Source organism: Myxocyprinus asiaticus, chromosome 21, assembly GCF_019703515.2.
Source record: "Myxocyprinus asiaticus isolate MX2 ecotype Aquarium Trade chromosome 21, UBuf_Myxa_2, whole genome shotgun sequence".
In the NCBI taxonomy this organism is placed as follows: Eukaryota; Metazoa; Chordata; class Actinopteri; order Cypriniformes; family Catostomidae; genus Myxocyprinus; species Myxocyprinus asiaticus.
In genome coordinates this window covers 8,016,903-8,035,209 of record NC_059364.1, presented here as the reverse complement: position 1 = coordinate 8,035,209, position 18,307 = coordinate 8,016,903, and the positions used below count along the sequence as shown (strand labels likewise).

Below are 18,307 nucleotides of genomic sequence, written 5' to 3'. Positions count from 1 at the left end.
CAGGTCGATTATGATGCACACACTAGTGTATTCTTCACAACAAAACTGCTTGTGTTGCATGAAGCTAGTTTTAGGGTGTACCTGAGGAAATGATCACCCGCCAGTATACAGATGGACTGCAGGGTCTTACCCAGACCCATATCATCACACAAGATCCCATGAAGCTTGTACTTGTTGAGAAACGCCAGCCAGTTCACACCATCCTACACAAAAAAAAAAAAAAAAAAAACAGTAAGAACTTCATATTAAAACCAAGCATCCTTGGAGAAACATACAACCCATGAACCTGCATATGTTCAGTAGCTGTTTATTGGTTTAATTCCATCAGGTCTTTTTACCAAATGTTACCATATTTAAATCCATTCCATATATTTTCCACCCAGGCAGAAAATGCAGAAAAAGTCCACAGATTCTGTCTGGGCCTGCATATTGGCCACAGAAACAACCTATCAGAATTAAGACATGTAAATCTATTTACTCTAGTGAGGATTGGCAAAAAATAAATAAATAAATTTGGACAGATCCACACCACACACCTGCTGGTACTTTCTGAGCTCTGCTTTGATGGGCACTGGAATCTTGTAACTGTCCAGTTTTCTTCCATCCAGCAGCTGCTCGAGGAAGTGCCGCTCTCTGGCCTTCTGGCGAATCAGATCTTCAGACATAGACGGTGGGTCTGGGATTCCAGCCTGAAATAAATTTAAGTGAAATAAGATGAGATTCATCTCCAACATAAGGCCCTGGTATACTCACAGCAAAGTTGTTTTTCGTTCTTCACTTAAAGAAAAAAGATGAGCAACATTTAAACACCAGCCACGCAACTGGGGGAAGGTGTTTAGAGGAGCATTTAAATATGAGGGTGCACGAGACTACATGTAAAACCAATTCTACTCATTCTAGGAGTAGCATTCACACGAGATCAGTAAAATAAGCTGTTTTAACCACGTGATGATGATTTAAAGTAATATACACTCGCTGAGCACTTTATTAGGAACACTATACTAATACTGGGTAGGGCCTCCCTTTGCACTCAACACAGCATCTCTAGCATCACTCTTTGTGGCGTGTTTCCAATGTTCCATGTTGACATGATAGCAATATGCAATTTCTGTTTACAATTTTTGTCAGCTGCACATTCATGCGAATCTCCCGTTCTACCACATCCCAAAGGTGTTCTATTGGATTCAGATCCAGTGACTGGGAAGGCTACTGAAGAACAGTGAACTCATTGTCATGTTCATGAAACCAGTTTGAGACGACTTTTGCTTTGTGACATGGGGCATTATCATGATGGAAGTAGCCATTAGAAGATGGGTACATTTTGGACATGAAGGGATGCACATGGTCAGCAACAATACTCAAACAGGCTGTAGCATTAAAGCGATGACTGATTGGTATTGAATGGACAAAGTGTGAAAACATTTCCCACACCATTACACCACCACCCGCCTGGAATGTTGACACATGGAAGGTTGGATCCATTGATTCATGCTGTTGCCGCCAAATTCTGACCCTTACATTTGTGCGATTCATCAGACCAGGCTACGTTTTTTTAGTCTTCAACTGTCCAGTTTTGATGAACTTGTGCCCACTGCAGCCTCAGCTTTCTGTTCTTGGCTGACAGAAGTGGAACCCGACATGGTCTTCTGCTGTTGTAGCCCCTCTGCCTCAATGTTCGACATGTGTATTCTGAGATGCTATTCTACTCACTACAATTGTACAGAGAGGTTATCGGAGTTACGGGAGCCTTTGTCAGCTCAAACCATTCTGGATATTCTCCGTTGACGTTTCCGTCTGCAGAACTGCCGCTTACTGGATGTTTTTTGTTTTTGGCACCATTCTGAGCAAACTCTAGAGACTTTTGTGCGTGAAAATCCCAGAAGATCAGCAGTTACAGAAATACACAATCTAGCACGTCTGGCACCAACAATCAAGCCATGGTCAAAATCACTGAGATCCAATTTTTTTTACCCATTCTGATATTTGATGTGAACATTTACTGAAGCTCCTGACCAGTATCTGCCTAATTTTATGCACTGCAGCCACATGATTGACTGATTAGAAAATTGCATATGTATGTGTACAGGGGTTCCTAATAAAGTGCACAGTGAGTGAATATGCAGTAGATAATGTGTAAATTGTCATGTTTATGTTCTGCATTCATGGCGCTAATGCACTATACCTAAGGATGGGCATTTTGTCAATTTTTTTTTTCCTCCCCTTTTCTCCCCAATTTTGGAATGCCCAATTCCCAATCCGCTCTAAGTCCTTGTGGTAGTGACTCGCCTCAATCCAGGTGGCGGAGGACGAATCTCAGTTGCCTCCGCGTCCGAGACCGTCAATCCACGCATCTTATTACGTGGTTTGTTGAGCGCGTTACCGCGGAGATATAGCGCGTGTGGAGGCCCACACTATTCTCCGCGACATCCACGCACAACGCCCCACCGAGAGTGAGAACCACACATTATAGCGAACATGAGGAGGTTACCCAATGTGACTCTACCCTCCCTAGCAACCGGGCCAATTTGGTTGCTTAGGAGACCTGGTTGGAGTCCCTCAGCACACCCTGGATTCGAACTCGCGACTCCAGGGGTGGTAGTCAGCGTCAATACTCGCGGAGCTACCCAGGCCCCCATTTTGTCTACTTGAGTATTCCAACTCATTACTCATTGAGTACTCGAGGGGCAATGACATGTACATAACTGTATATATATAATAACATGTCTGACAAACATCTTTGGCTGCTGCATTGCGTCTTGTTGTTCCAGCGTATTGTCTATTCATTATTATAGGCTGTTATAAAATAATCTGTAACAAAATGTACAAAAGATTGCATAATCAAAATATAATGCAACATATTTTGTCATTATGTGAAGATTCGCTGCCCAACTCAATGAAAATGTGCACAACGATGCATCCGTCTGTTCTTCCTTCAGGTTACCGTAGTAATCTTGGTAAGCGCGCACCAGTTTTTTTAGTGACTGTCTGAACAGTCTATTTTCAAATCGCAGTTGGCTTAACAGGAGACACCATAACCATCGCGTTTTTACTATGCATGTTAAGTTGAAGTTCAGTTTTGAAGATGCTGTATTCTGTTACATTAAGCTGCGCTCTGTCTAGCTATTTGAAACACTCGCCTGCTGTTTATGTGCTGCTTCAGCGCGTTGCGTCCACTGCCACACGCCTGGTGTGTGTGTGCGCGTGTATCTCCCCAAGTGTTCGCTCCTGTCGGGAAAGCCGCGATGCTCTGTATTGTTGTTGCTGCGGTGAAGCATTCCATTCAACTCTGAGAGTCGGAATTTCCACATTTCAACTGGGGAAAGTGCAACGGAATGACACATTATGTCGGACTTCTAACTTGGAAACTCGTGCAGAAATCTTCAACTCCCATTTCGTCGAGATGCATGTGTGTTACGTCACGTAAACATTTCGGCACCCAGGGCAGGGAGGTTTACAGTCAGTGACAAACATTAACTTTTATTAAATAATATCCATTAACGAGTCAAAGTTCTTACATTAAAGGATAATAAAACGTTTAGCAAATGTTTTGTAGAGACAGGTGTTCAAAACACAGTTAATTACACTCTTTTGATTATCGTAACGATAGCACTGTAGCGCCATATATCAGTTTGGTTGCAGAGATGTCTCTGACAATCAATGTACCCCTCAAAACCACATCGTAATCAATCTCAAAATTAAAAATAAGCTCCCTCTGACACATTTGTGTTTAGTTGTCAGGTAATTGTCACTGAATTTCAAATCAAGTGAAAAGTCACATCATGCATGATCACCATCGATCATCGTTTTAATGATCGATCATTGCTGCCACGTCCGAGTACCGGTGTTATGGATCGACTGGTGATCGTGTTAACTGGGGGTATGAGCGTGCGCATGAATAATTTTACTTACATTTTCAGCAGATTTGTTCAATGTGAACTGCCAAGAAGCCAAGAAAAGGCGTTTTACACATCATATAAAAAATGTTGGTATCATTATTAACCCGCTTTGTATGATCTATGTCTGTTCCAATGAATTTGACACAGTTTAAGAGTGATTTTAACATGGTTTCACAGGGTAACATTGTTGCTCATGTTAACGTGTGACATTGGTTTGAATGGGAACTGGTGATTACACTTGTCAGAGCAGTAAATTGCATCTGGAAGTATTTTTATTTGCAACACTAAAGCATCATAGGCTTATATGTGTCAACATATAGTGTGTTTGCTAACTATGCATACAGACCAGGGTTCAATTCCCTGAGTACCTGCATTTTTATTTAAATTGTTATAATAGCATCTTTTACTTTTCAATTGTTCTTTGCATAACAATGTTGTATGTTTGACTACCCATGACACTGCCAAAAGATGATCGTTCAGAACAGTGCAATATTTTTGGTGGAGAGCAAGTACAAATACCAAATTGACCAATGGGTAAGAATAAATGGTACTCTGAGAAAGCATGAGAAAGTTCAGATTTCAATCTTAAATTTTCAATTCAATCAATTTTAAAAAGCCTATAAACTTTAGAAAATGTAGTTCACATTTTTTTCCTCAGTAATTCAACCATTCTCAGAAAATTCAGTAGAGTATACTGTAATTACTGTCTGTTAGATTCAGTTGCAATTTTGATTGATTTAAAAAACAAATTATAATAAAATGTGTCTGTGTATGTGATTTAAAAAATTGTTTTCAATAGACCTGTTAACAATACATCATAATCTGCAACATAGCTTCAAATTTGTCCTGATTGATCGAGATTTGAACCCAGGTCGCAATGCTTACTGCCAATATAACTTACCACTGGACCAGTGTCCCATCTCTAATTATTCATTCACTCTGTCTGAGAAAGTTACTCAAACTATTAGTTCATCAAGCCATTATTCATTATAATGAAATAAAACAATTGAAAGTATATTGACACATATCAGCATATGATGCTTTAGTGTAATCGCCAGTTCCCATTCAAACCAATGTCCCACGTTAACATGGGCAACCATGTTAACCTGTGAAACGCTCTTAAACTGTCAAATTCATTAGAACAGACATCAATGAAAAAACTCAGTTTAATAATGATATCAACAGTTTTTATAATGTGCAAAACATCTTTTCTTTGATACTTGACAATACACATTAAACGAATCTGCTGAAAAGGCAAGTAAAATTATTCACACGCACATCCCCAGTTAACACGATCCCTAGCTGATCCATAACATTGGAGTACTCGAGCCCATCCCTAACTATATCCACACATAATATTAGCCAGTTACACTCTGTTATTGTAATTTATGATGGCATGGACACTACTGCAAAGATGTGCATATACGAGTGTTAATGTTCAGAATACAGACAGAAGTATGATAAGAGGCATCTCACTTTGGGCAGATGTGCGAGTGGCTTTCGGCTGCAGATGACACGAGTGAAGTAGCACAAAATACAACTGTGTGAATGGGCACTTAAGCATATTTTAGTAGATTTGACTCTTTTTGTAGACTAATAAAATAAAAACAATTTAAAATCTTTTTCAAAATGACATCACACTCATTCTGCGATTTCATATGAAGTATACCGATGCCTATACCAAGAACAGAACATGGGAAAAAAAACCAGAAGGGGAGGATTTTCAGTGAACAATAATTGAGGAACAGACTGAAATTAAGTCAGTCATAAATCATATGGCTTCAGAAGACTTGGAATATAATGCACAAGTCATACAAACCACTTTTGTATTACTTTTATGGTGATGTTTTTGTTATTTTGACAGCATGTGTACTGTACCAATGTTGGACTGTGCTGGTCACTTAGCTCTTACCTCGAGCGGGAGCAATCTGATGAGAGTAGCAAAGCACTGAGTCGCCATGAATCTCACACTGTCACAGGGGTCACTCATGCGGCCCAGCACAGGGACCACCAGCAGCACAATGTAGGGCACAATATCCACATCCAGCTGCTCCATCACACCTGGATACTGTGGTCAGGGATAATATCTGTGCTCTAAACACCTATTTACACACTTTAAATGCTTGCAAGTCTTACCCATGTTGTAACAGACAGAAGAATGTATTATGTATAGTATGATTATGATATACCATGTGTATTTTAGCAAGAGAGGCAGCAGAGTATATAGCAAAATAAAGACCTTGAGTGCATTATTGCTTTAATACAATGGTTACTACATACACTATATGGACAAAAGTATTGGGACACCTACACATTACACCTACAGGAGCTTTTATGACAGCCCATTCTAAATCCATAAGCATTAATATAGAGTTGGTCCCCCCTTTGCAGCTATAACAACTTCCACTCTTATGGAAAGGCTTTCTACAAGATTTTGGAGTGTGTCTGTTGGAATTTTTGCCCATTCTTCCAGAAGAGCGTTTGTGAGGTCTGACACTGATGTTGGACGAGAGGGACTGGCTCGCAATCTCCGTATTAGTTCATCCCAAAGGTGTTCGATAGGGTTGAGGTCAGGGCTCTGTGCGGGCCAGTCAAGTTCTTCTACACCAAACTCATCCAACCATGCCTTTATGGACCTTGCTTTGTGCACTGGGGCACAGTCATGCTGGAACAGAAAAGGGCCTTCCCCAAACATTTCATTAACATTTCAGAAAATTCTAGTTTGGGGAAGGCCCTTTTCTGTTCCAGCATGAAAATGTGTGCCCTTAAAATGAATCAAAATCATCCATGCTAGATGTGCCATCCTTCCACTAAAAGACATAGTTCCTGACACATAAATTAAGGTTAATAGTTGGCCTCTAGGGGTGCTACGCAGTGATAAAAACAAAGTAGCTTGGTGAACAGGTGAGTTGCGTCGTAGCAGTAACTGTAGAGGAATTTTATCATGACTGCAAAGCTGTACTGACTTATTGGCACCAAGGCCAGACCCATCCGTTTTAACACCTTACAGTGAAACACAAGGACAAGTATAATATAAAAATGACAGCAAGATTTTCATTTGTGTGAAAAAGGATACAGGCCAACGCTTCAATGGCTCCTTCTTGTTTGGTGTTGTCATCAATAGCACCTAACCAGGGCAGCACATGCTCCAGGAACACATTCATGGTCTCCATCGTAGCGATCTTACTGAGCACACCCACACAGCGAGCAGCCATATGACGTACAGCTGTGTATGGATGCTGCAGACAGGTGCACAGGAGAGGCAGCTGCTCCATCACCTGCAGACAAAGAGAGAACAGTAGACGCAGACACACTGGCTACAGGTGGTAACAAGCACATAGTTTGGTTAAATCAAAACACTCCATTGTAACTGCTCGTTAAATTTACTTTGACAAGATATTCTTGAAAGTTTTAAGTGCGAGTACATACTAAAGGGATGAGCCCATGGGTCATGGCTCCAGCTGTGACCTCCAGCACCTGGAGAGAGTTCACAAGCTCCTGAGCAACTGAATCTCCCTGCTTCAACAACTGGCTGGAATCTGCAATGCACACACCCCAAATGAGAAATGCTTTAAAATAAAGCAATTCATCCTGAGAAGGAAGTTTCAAAATGGTCTAGAAAGTACAACCTTCTACAACAATACAAAGTCTAACTCAACAATAATTAATAATTATTCCTGAACTTTACCCATAAAAGCAGGCATATAAAGTCATACAACACACCCAATATCATCCAGCCCACGTATAAAACACCTTTTCACAGAAATCTCAAGTCACTATTTCAACAGACTCCAACTGAAATATCTGTATGTTGAGAACAGCACATCAAAGCAAACGCACCAAATCTCTGAGCATCCAATGTGTTCCTCAGAGGGCCGGTCATGGACTCCCACAAATATGGCAAAGCACTCGTCAGCTCCTGACCGAAATGCCTGCCGATTGTTGTTAAAGAGAACTCTGCTCCTCTCCTCTGGATAAGGTATGGCTTCTTGCTCTACATTGGTATTACACAGATCATTAGCACAATTCATACGAGATTATTGAAGAGAATATGGTTAAGCTATAAATTATAAAAACATTCTAACTACCTCGCCTGTTTCCGCAGCTATGCTGCTTCCGAGGGGCAGGTCATTAGTGGTGGTTTTGGGGGCTTTGGGGGTGGGTCCCCTCTTACTGGTAATGGCAAAAGCTGCTTTCTGGTGTTGGTAAAGAGTGATGATGCCCTTTGTCTTATTCACCATGTGATGCATTGCGTCTTTCTCTGCCACAGATGCTGCAGGACAGATCAAATATACTACACTGCTAAAATCTGTAAAATGTTAGCTCATATTTCAACTGAACTAAACAGTAACACGTTAATAAAATAGGACTGCACCAATATATACATTTTGGATTACGCTTATTATATAGCAGTAGAGGCTACTGCAAATCTAGACAGTTATTCACATTAATGGATGACAATATATCATCCACCAGTGCCCTAAATATAACAAGCTGTTATTGAATGTCACATTCACTATGTACTATATGCATAATTAGAATGATCCAATTATTTTGTGGGAAAATGCTTCAAATAATATCAAGGATAACGGTTTAGTACCTCTGAATTCTGGCATAAAAAGATTAGAACTGGAAAAAATATGTACTGATATCATGTGCTTTTAATATCGTATGTGGCAAGTATTACTGATTGAACAATAACTAAACACCAACACCCATTAAAAAGAACACATTGATCACCATGAAGAGCTTCAATGGATGAATAACACTGAATAAATAATCAGTTCTACAGGACCTGACAATATGAACGGATGTAAACTAGGGCTGGGTATTGATACAGATTTCCCAATTCGATTCAACGTCGATTCATATAGACAAATTTCTGTAACAATGTCCATTTTCTTTCAAATATGAAAGAAATTCTCTCTCAGCTAATGCTGTTAATTATAAAAGGGACCTTCTAACCTTCTAGGTAACCCTTCTAGGTACAATTTACAAATTACATATTTTCATTAGTTTATCATATGGGTCAAATTTTAGCTTTTGGAAAATGTTCAATTCAGTGTATTCCATCAAGAAATGTCTTGAAATTGCATATATATTTTTTGTTACAGGTTTATTGTTTACATGCATAATTTGTACTATTTGCAAGTATTTATATTGATATGTAGAACATGTGCTAAATCAGTATTGTCTCTTTAAGACAACCGGCATCAGCCAGTGAGCACATACTTATGAGGCACTGTTTTTTTGTTGTTTTTTTAGCGCATCTGTGCAGTTTGAGATTAGAATCAAATGTTTCTTTTTTGTTTTTAATCAACAACTGACTGTTAAAACAGACAGCATATTAAAAGAGACATTATTCAATGGCAAATGGATTGTGTGGATCACTTCTTTTGTCAAACCAAACTCTCAACACACAGTGAAAGGATCAACACTACTCAAACACTGGTGAGTGAAATATGAACATTTACCAGCCAGTGGCTACTCAGTGAGTGATTTACTCACATTTAAGAGGGTTAAACAGAGTAAAAGATCAATCTTGGGATTTAAGAATCGATATCAAAATCGTTCAAACGAAGATCAGGATGCGTCGGAAAATCTAGAAGTTAACCCAGTTCTAATGTCATAGCCTTCTCACCTTTACTGCTCTCTTGTACTGTCGGAGTGCTGGTTGGTGGAACAGGACAGGCAGCGCTGGGTGTGAGCATCGGATCTACACACACAGAGCTGCAGAGATTCTTTATGATTTTGGAGTTAGGGCAGGGAGATCTGGAAGCACACAGCTGCAGCAGACGAGCAATGTTGGAGGCTGCGTAACCCTGCACAAGCGTGTTCTCTTCACGGCGTGCTGCCTCCATCAGGGGTCTGACAACAGGGTTGAGCTTGTTTGGCAGCATAGCCAGTCCAACCACAGCACAGGCCGCGAAGGTGTGAACTCTCAGCTGCAGCTGCTGCCACTCTGCACTGGTCTCACACACGGTGGAACGAGCCTGCAGCATTTTACTGTCCAACGGCTGGAACTGACGCGACTTCAGGTTCAGAGAGGAGGTGCACTCTGAGAAGATGGTGGTCACCTACAGAAAATAAGGGGATGAGTAAGTAGTCATTCAGCAGACACTTATCCAAAAGCGATATATACATTACCCTAGGCTTTGTTCCAATACCTAGTGAGCTACCTTGCTGTAAACTGGCAACCTAACCAAATAGGAACCTAACAAGTGACTGATTTTGAACACTCTTCATAGGAAGCAAATCCAAGCGTCATAGTGATCATGCACAGCACATGAAAGACTCCAAATCACAACTGATTGCCGTTAGGTAACAAAACAACATTCTAATAAGCATAAAATAAATTAAACACAAATGTTGAGTTAAATGACTCAACTCTTATTGCACTTTTCAGTATACAGCATAATGAGTTATATCTACCTTGTGGAACAGTCTTCACATTGGGAGAGCTTCTGTGATGCCTAAAAATGCTGTGTTGGTATGAAGCTAGATTTTGGAACAGAGATATAGAACTGTGTTTTCTTTAGTTAGCCTCTTTTACTAACCAGCTCATTGGCCTGATCAATGGTAAACACCGTGCAGTTCATTCGTTCGCTCACGTCGATGTGGGCGTCAGCCAGCAGCGCTATGAGCTGTTTGCATTCGTTCTGCATGCGTGTGAAAGGAATGGCGATCTCATCATAATAAAGTTGTTCAGAGAGGATGACCAGCAAACGGGGCTGAACCACGCTGGACAGCAGCTCACACTCCTGTAAAACAGTAGAGTACGTACGTCATTAACATTAAAAAAAATATATATACCTGTAATTAAAGAAATAGTTCCCTTAAACATGACATTTCTAACATTATTTACTCAACTTACTCAAAGCTATCATGTGGCTTTAGAAGACTTGGAATATAGCGCATCAGTCGTATGGACCCCTTTTATGACACTTTTATCGTGACGGCCCCAGTCCTAATCCACTTTCATTATGTGGAAAAGAGTGGCCAGGATATTTTTCAAAATTGTAAATTTTTTGTTGCACGGAAGAAAATCATACAACATGAGGTTGACTGAATGACAATTTAAATTTTTAGGAGAACTATTCTTTTAACCTTCTCCCGCTCTCACCTTCTGGAGGCCTGCCCACTCACAGATAACCATGGCAACTGCAATCCGCTGCAGGGCCGATTTGGAGTTAAGGTGGAACAGTAAGAGCTGAGCCAGAGACTCAGCCGGGCGGAGTTCTTGAGAGGAGCTGTTCAGCCGCGGGTCACAGATACAACTACACAGCGCCCCCAACAGCCTAGGAGAAGACATAGCAGTGAGATGAAATTTAGCACAGCAAAGCAAGAACTGCTGAGAAACATAACGATGGTGGAGATTTCTACTCATCCCAGTGACTCGAGTCTTTTGAATCAGTTCACCAGAAAGATTTCTTCAGATTCTTTTGATTCATTCATTGACCATTTCTGCAAATTACACCTTTGCGCCAGTAGATGGCAACAAATGGCCGTCTTAAAAGTTTTGAACGAGTAATTGCATTGAACCAAATGCAGAGTCATTCACAATCAGAACAAGTCTATTTATCTTTTAATAAAATTTGCGTGTCTACAACTCTACTAAGAGACTTCAGCACTGCAGTGTGTTTAAGCATAAAAAGCATTTTCCCACAAATGACAAAGCATATCATATTGTGAACTGAGCACATTTTTTTATAAAAAGAAAAAACTAGCCTAAAAAATATTTGAGTTTCAGTAACATCTGTATGTCATTGTAATGACTGGTCACTCATTTTTAGTCATAATTCATCAAGCCCTAACTATACTGACAAAATGAACAAACGGCATGCCTCCACTTATTCAGCCAGTGGGTCCTTGTTTAATGAACGAGATGACTTATTAATTTCATTCGCGAACGAGTGTATCAGTACATTCTGTTTGCTCACAAACAAGATGTCTCATCTTATTCAGACTCAAATGACCAGTAAATGGGTGCATTCGTTAAGTGGATCAAACCAATGATATCCACCTTTACAGCCTGCACTCAAATACTATTGGCTAACTCTATAGTCATATATAGACAGTCACTCTATAGTCTTTAAAGCCAAGAAAAGCTTATTTGAAAGGGACAGACGTCAGTGAACAAGAAACAGGAGTCAGTGTATGGAGGTTAAAGAGAACGATTCGATCACAAATGAAACTTAACTAAAACAGAATTATGTTGACTAAACACATACTTTGCAGCCATTAGACGTGCACGAGTCACCACGTGGTCTCGTGTTGCAGGGTCTTCAATGATCGTCTCTGCTCCACCAATGTACTCCTGGACCATTTCCTTGACTGGAGCAGATCCCTGTCGGGTCTTCCCAGAGGCTTTCTCCTGCAGAAGAATAATAGAGAATGAAGGTAAATAATAGTACTTAAGCTACTATGTCTCATTGTATATGAAATTTAAAATATAAAAAATGCATATCAATGAAAATGATTCATTCTCTCTTGTGTTCCTTTAGTGAAAAACTGTGAGAAATATACCTTCATTATTTTTAAAAAGTTTTTTATTTAATGCCTTTAAAATGTTGAAGCTACTTGGCTACAACGACTGTTTGGATGACATTATGGTTCGTTTACAAAAAAAAAAAAAAAAAAAAAAAAAAAAAAGCCATTTCAGAGCAAAATACACAATTATCGCAATATATATTAAACATTCATAGCCATATCGTCCAGCCCTACATGAAGTTGAGTATATGACAGAATTCTCATTTTGAGCAAAAGTATCAACTTTACACTATCATAAACAATGCAGAAACACATTTGGCAAGCTAATCAATAAGAACTGTACAATCTAGAAGTCAAGTAATAAAACAAACTGATTGTCCATTTCAGTGAAGCACTGCAGAAGAAAGCTTGACCTCCGCCCTTACCTTTAAACGGGCCTTCACTTCTAATAGCATGTTGGGGTCTATTGGGATGTGTGGTGCTTGCATCATCAAACAGAGCCAGGCACCCATCCAGGGACAACTGGCTGCCACCACATACTGCTGCGGGGCCTGTCGCAACAACTCCCCCCACACCTAAAGAACAAACATGTTAATTGCTTGATTTAATATTTTAGTCAGCTAAAACATTTCAAATAGAATGACAGGTTGAGCTTCAGCAGGCGGTACCTTCTGAATCAGCACTAGGATCTCCTGATTGCTCTCCAGGATGCAGGACTGAAAAATGTGTCTTAACATGTCCTGCATGATGGGATTCAGCCAAACCGCACAACTCTGCAGGACAATTAAAAATCAGAACAGGAAACAGGGAATAAAGAAAACTGCCATGAGCTTGCACAATTTGTTAAATATAAACTGCAATCATTTTGACACATATTGTGATTTGAATAAACATAACTTTGCCACTGCTCAAATAAAGGATAAAAAGCATAATCAAACTGACACAGCAGCTCTCACATTCAGAAGAAAAAAAATACATTATACAATATTAATATACAACAGCAAAATATGCATGTGAAACTCTTCCACGCATGAAGACAATATTTGTATTATACTTTTTTTTAGGATTTCAGCCTTTGTGGTTTAGTAATCAGCAATAACCTGATTTAGATTTGTAATGGTTGGTTGATGCTAATCAGTTTAAGAGGTCGTCAAATATACACAGTTTGTCAAACCTGGTCAGCTTTGGACAGCAGTGTAAAGAGGGTCTCTAGGGCTGCCCGACGAACAGATGCAATGGTATGTCTCAGGAACGGCCACACTCGAGGAACCAACACCGTCAGAGACTGCTGCATGCTGGGGAAAGCAACAGAACAAGGTTCGAGATTCTCTTCACATCAGAGTTGGGCAGTTCTGATTATTGTGAAGAAATGAAAGTGTCACAAGTCCTTTCAGATTTGAAGGCGAAATCTCACCTGCACTGGCGGACCTGTGGGTAGGTGAGCAGGGAGGACAGGAGGGTCATGATGCTGTTGGTCGAGGATGTAAGATCATCCAGCTCCAACAGAGCATTCCACAAAGTGTAAACGATGAAGGGAACCTATTCAACATATGAACAAGCATTCACAGATTACTCGAATCTATAGCTGTAAATAAGAGCCAGATATAGCATTAAATCCTTATTTACTCAACTAACAAATCAACTGAGACACGCATGGTTTCAGCATGCATGGGCCACATAGAGATCAGCATAGTTCGTGCCATCTTGGCCAACAGTATAAGTTCCCCATTGTGTCCATTCCAAAATCCACAAGCATCAACCATTTTCCTTTTACAAATAGGCCTATTCCAATGAATTTTTTCTTGTTTAATTTAAACAATTTCTTGTATGTCATTTGCTTACTTGCATATGCACTTTATCATTACATATCATGTAATGCATCTATGCATTATGTCAGCCAACTGCTCTCTAGATATCAGCAAAAATCAAAATATCAACTCAAACTCATGAACTTAGGACCTCAGACCTTAGTAGGCTGTAGCTGAACTAATCCATCCACCACTGGAATTAAAGCTGCTGCTGCCACGGCACGAACATCATCATCCAGATCTTTCAGCCCTTCAGTGATGGCAGGAAGAACTCGAGGCAGCAGCTCCGAGATCAAATCCTATGGGTCACAAAGGTCAATCACAGGTTACAAACAAACTACAATACAACTGGAATATCTCAAGACATCGAATTTTAACATTTCAGCCAATCATTAAAAAGAAGTATAATTTGACACTTGCTTTACCTGTCTGACGGCAAGGGCGTATTTGATGCCCAGCAGGCCTCCGTGTCGAACCTCCCACTGGTCTTCAGTTAGCAGCTTGAGCAGAATATCCACCGTCATGGCAACACCACTGTCCGTCATGTGCCTCAAAGCCACGCCCAGAGTCTGAGCACACGTCTCTCTGACAGGAGCAACCACCTGGACAGTTTAATAAAAATAATTCTTAAGTATTCTTCAGGGTTCCCACTCTTTTCAAGGCACAATTTTCCAGGACATTTTATGTGCCCATCAGGTGTTATATTTACACCCATTTTTGACTTCTGAAGCAAAAACACACAAGAGGTCATGTATATTGTGGTTATTGGGTGGTTGTTCTGTATTCAACAGTTTAATTCAATTTTATCATCAAAAGGGTTTCTAATCAAATGAATCATTTATTAAATTTAACATAACATTGCATTATCTTTATCAAATTAAGTGCTTTTATACAAAATCCTTACAGCACAATCTGAAACACTGGAGATGTTGTTGTGAAATGAAGTTCTGCACAACAGAACATCAAAAATGTTAGACTTTGCTTTAATATATTATTATTATTAAATTACCATAAACATTACTGTTTGTGCTGCATGCTTCAGCGCGCACTGCTCTCTGTCATCTACTACACACACCCAGAGAACGCATAACGAATCATGATGTTTTTTATAGCAGCTGGCTTCACACATTCATTTTGAAGGGATCTGCACATGCAGATTATATATTTATTCCGTTAAATCGCAGCCTTTCATTACACTAGGACATATTGCAATTTTTATTTGATTAAAGCTAATGCCATTTTTATGACTGGATTCAGTGATTTTGTCCAAGTTTTCCCATCACAGAAAACATAGGGCACTACATGTGGTAACCATGGTATAAGCGGACTCGGATTGTTTAAAAACATTTTTTTACTTTACATAGAGGTATAAAGGCCGCATCAACACGCTACCACTTCAGTTTACAACTTAAATGCTTTTATAGTTAACACAACAGCAATGTTGGAATGAAAATTATTTTGTTGGAGTAAAGCAGAGATTACAGCAGATAAGTAGAGAATGTACATGACAGGGCTTTTTTCATGACAGTGAACCATTGATGTTCTTTTACAATGCACAGCCACCAGCAAATACACAAAAACGATACAAGTTTGACACCTTTCCCGAATCCCGATCGTAACCATGTTTTTGTACATGTCTTTATCTAAAAGGTGATTGGCTCTTTTACCTGTAAGGCGGGTATTCATTTCTCCCATTCATTTTAATACCAGTGGTCCATCACTTCTAAACAGTCTCTGTCTGTATGTATGTATGTATGTATATATATATATATATATACACACACACACACACATACATACATACATACATCACACACACACACCACAGCCAAAGGTCCTGCAGTTTATTTATTTATTCTTTCTTATTTAGGGGCCAGGCACCGAAGGTGCATAGGCACCTATTGTTTTGGTTAGTGTTCTTTTTATTATTATTATTATTATTATTATTATTATTATTAGAGGCCAAGCACCTATTATTATTCTTCTATATACTTTATACTCGGAAAGTTATGAAATTTTGCCCACAGGTAGAAGACAGTCTGAAGTGATACCATAATTTGGAGTCTTTCTCAAACCCTCTAGTGCCACCAACAGTTCAAAGTTTCACTCATGTTTATGCTAATAACTTTTGAACCATAAGTCCTAGAGGCTGTAGATTGGAATGCAGGTGCGGAATTTATATGAATAAAATAGTCTATTCCTCTCTCGCCGTTGCTGGCGTGAGAGTGATTACCCCTCCGCGTGCCATAGGTTGCCGACCCCTGCTATAGTGTATAGTAGGTTCGGTTTAATTGTTGTTTATTTGCTTTTGCGTCTTTTCTATTATCTCCTGATTATTTTAGTTTTCTGCTACACCCAGAGAGGCTGAGTTCAGCGTGAGCAGTGTGGCAAAAATAGGCTCAGTGCCAAAACGATCCACTCACTGCCGCATCTGGGACGATTCTGTGACGCGTCACCTCACAACTCACACTTGCAATGTGGAGGGTTTAATCTGTTAACATGGGTGCCATAACGAAAACACGCTGCTCACACCCCACTCATGGAGAATATGTGAAACCGGCATAAATGCCTAATTTCAAACAAACTGTGTTTAAGGGTTAAGTCTAACCACCTTATAGGGATAAGTACAGGTGCAAATGTCCATTTTGTTCTACCACTAGGTGGCTGACAGTGCTTAAGGTTGATAGAAATGAACGGAGGATGACAAACCTCATCTGACACAAAGTCTCCAAATCGGTCCAAAGCAAAGACACACAGAAGGCGTATGACCAAATCCTCCAGCCACTCCTGATGCTGTCGCTCCATCTGAGAATGAAGGCATCAAACGTTACATAATGAACTTCTCTAAACCTCTGACAGTGATGATGCGAGCTGGTAAACACCTGATCCGCTGTATAGCCAACCATTTTTCCTCCGCCAGCACCCTGACACTTCAGCACTTCTCTCAGTCCCGTGCCAGCACCATGACGAACCTAAACATGGCAAATAGAAGTTATGTCAAGCTCTAAATTGGGACCATTTATTTAACAAAAAGCACATGAGCATCACGCATAACAGCAAGAGATGAATAAATGTTAATTTGGCGGGAGGGTGCTGCATCTAGATGTGTTTATGTATTACCTCCCATGAGGGGTTGAAGAGATCATTGCACAGTTCATCACAGAAGCTTTCCAGTGGCCATTCCTGTGTCTATCAATCAAAGACAAATAGACCAAAAAAAAAAAAAACAAACCCATGTTGAATGTGTACAACTCAATGTCTTACAAAACATGTATTGTGCCTGCCACACACCTCCTCAAATAAACTGGAGTTATCAGGGACATTATCAATTAAGACTTTGCTGTCTGTCGCTGGCTGTTCGATGACTACGTTTGTGGTTTTCCGTCGTTTCTCCTCTGGTTCTCCCTCAAAGCTGTCATTGCTGTAAGAGTCACATAAAAGCAGTGGTAAGACTGACTGTCAGCACAAATACTGTGCACCATCAAATACCTATACTGTCTTTAAAAACAAATTCATAAATTACAACGATGAAGAGATCCGTTATCATCCCAGTGAGACAGCTCTACCTCTTCTCATTTGGATCCATGTCTCTGGATCTCTGCTTTGCAACCAGTTTTGCCATCCTCTTGGCCTTGTTCTTCTGCCGATTGCTCATTCCTGGGCGAAACTCTGAATCTATGAGTTCTGCTGCCGGCTAAATAACAGAAAACAGCAAAGCCATAATTTAATTTGATACTGGTTGTCTGTTCCAATAAAAGTTGTCATGAACTCTTAGGCCCAATTTACACCTGGTAGTTAACATGCAATCATTAGTTGGACAGTGTGAAATGGAGGTGTACACAGGGTTCAATGTGTCTTGTGATCAGATCACTCAAACTGCGTTCGGTGGTAGTCAGAAATGCACATAGCCACACAACTATCCAATTGAAACAATTGGAAAACCAACACATACACAAGATTTTACAAAACATTTTTGCCATGTCTGACATCAATATGCATTAAAGCACTGGTATAGGAAAAAAGGTATGTTGTAAGAAAATCTGATCACAAGTCATCACAGGAGACACATTTTAGATGAGTGTTAATACCAGGTGTAAACGTGGCCTTGGACCC

The 18,307-nt window shown here is 40.0% G+C and overlaps 1 protein-coding gene across 3 annotated transcripts in view; it reads right to left on the bottom strand.

Annotated features, from left to right (window-relative positions):
- LOC127412189 (TATA-binding protein-associated factor 172-like) overlaps positions 1-18,307 on the bottom strand; it is a 57,817-nt gene that overhangs the window by 19,757 nt on the left and 19,753 nt on the right. For 2 of the 3 annotated variants that reach the window (XM_051648350.1, XM_051648348.1), the window contains 22 exons: positions 17,761-17,888; positions 17,486-17,615; positions 17,315-17,383; positions 17,077-17,166; positions 16,904-16,999; positions 14,620-14,796; positions 14,353-14,493; positions 13,801-13,925; positions 13,561-13,681; positions 13,055-13,159; positions 12,812-12,961; positions 12,128-12,270; positions 11,020-11,194; positions 10,454-10,657; positions 9,538-9,973; positions 7,985-8,169; positions 7,737-7,890; positions 7,326-7,435; positions 6,973-7,174; positions 5,809-5,957; positions 537-689; positions 82-203 (listed from right to left, as the gene is read on the bottom strand). In XM_051648350.1, coding sequence (XP_051504310.1) covers positions 82-203; positions 537-689; positions 5,809-5,957; positions 6,973-7,174; positions 7,326-7,435; positions 7,737-7,890; positions 7,985-8,169; positions 9,538-9,973; positions 10,454-10,657; positions 11,020-11,194; positions 12,128-12,270; positions 12,812-12,961; positions 13,055-13,159; positions 13,561-13,681; positions 13,801-13,925; positions 14,353-14,493; positions 14,620-14,796; positions 16,904-16,999; positions 17,077-17,166; positions 17,315-17,383; positions 17,486-17,615; positions 17,761-17,888 — 3,365 coding nt within the window. The remainder of the gene's footprint in view (positions 1-81; positions 204-536; positions 690-5,808; positions 5,958-6,972; positions 7,175-7,325; positions 7,436-7,736; positions 7,891-7,984; positions 8,170-9,537; positions 9,974-10,453; positions 10,658-11,019; positions 11,195-12,127; positions 12,271-12,811; positions 12,962-13,054; positions 13,160-13,560; positions 13,682-13,800; positions 13,926-14,352; positions 14,494-14,619; positions 14,797-16,903; positions 17,000-17,076; positions 17,167-17,314; positions 17,384-17,485; positions 17,616-17,760; positions 17,889-18,307) is intronic. The other variant, XM_051648349.1, reaches the window with a different exon arrangement.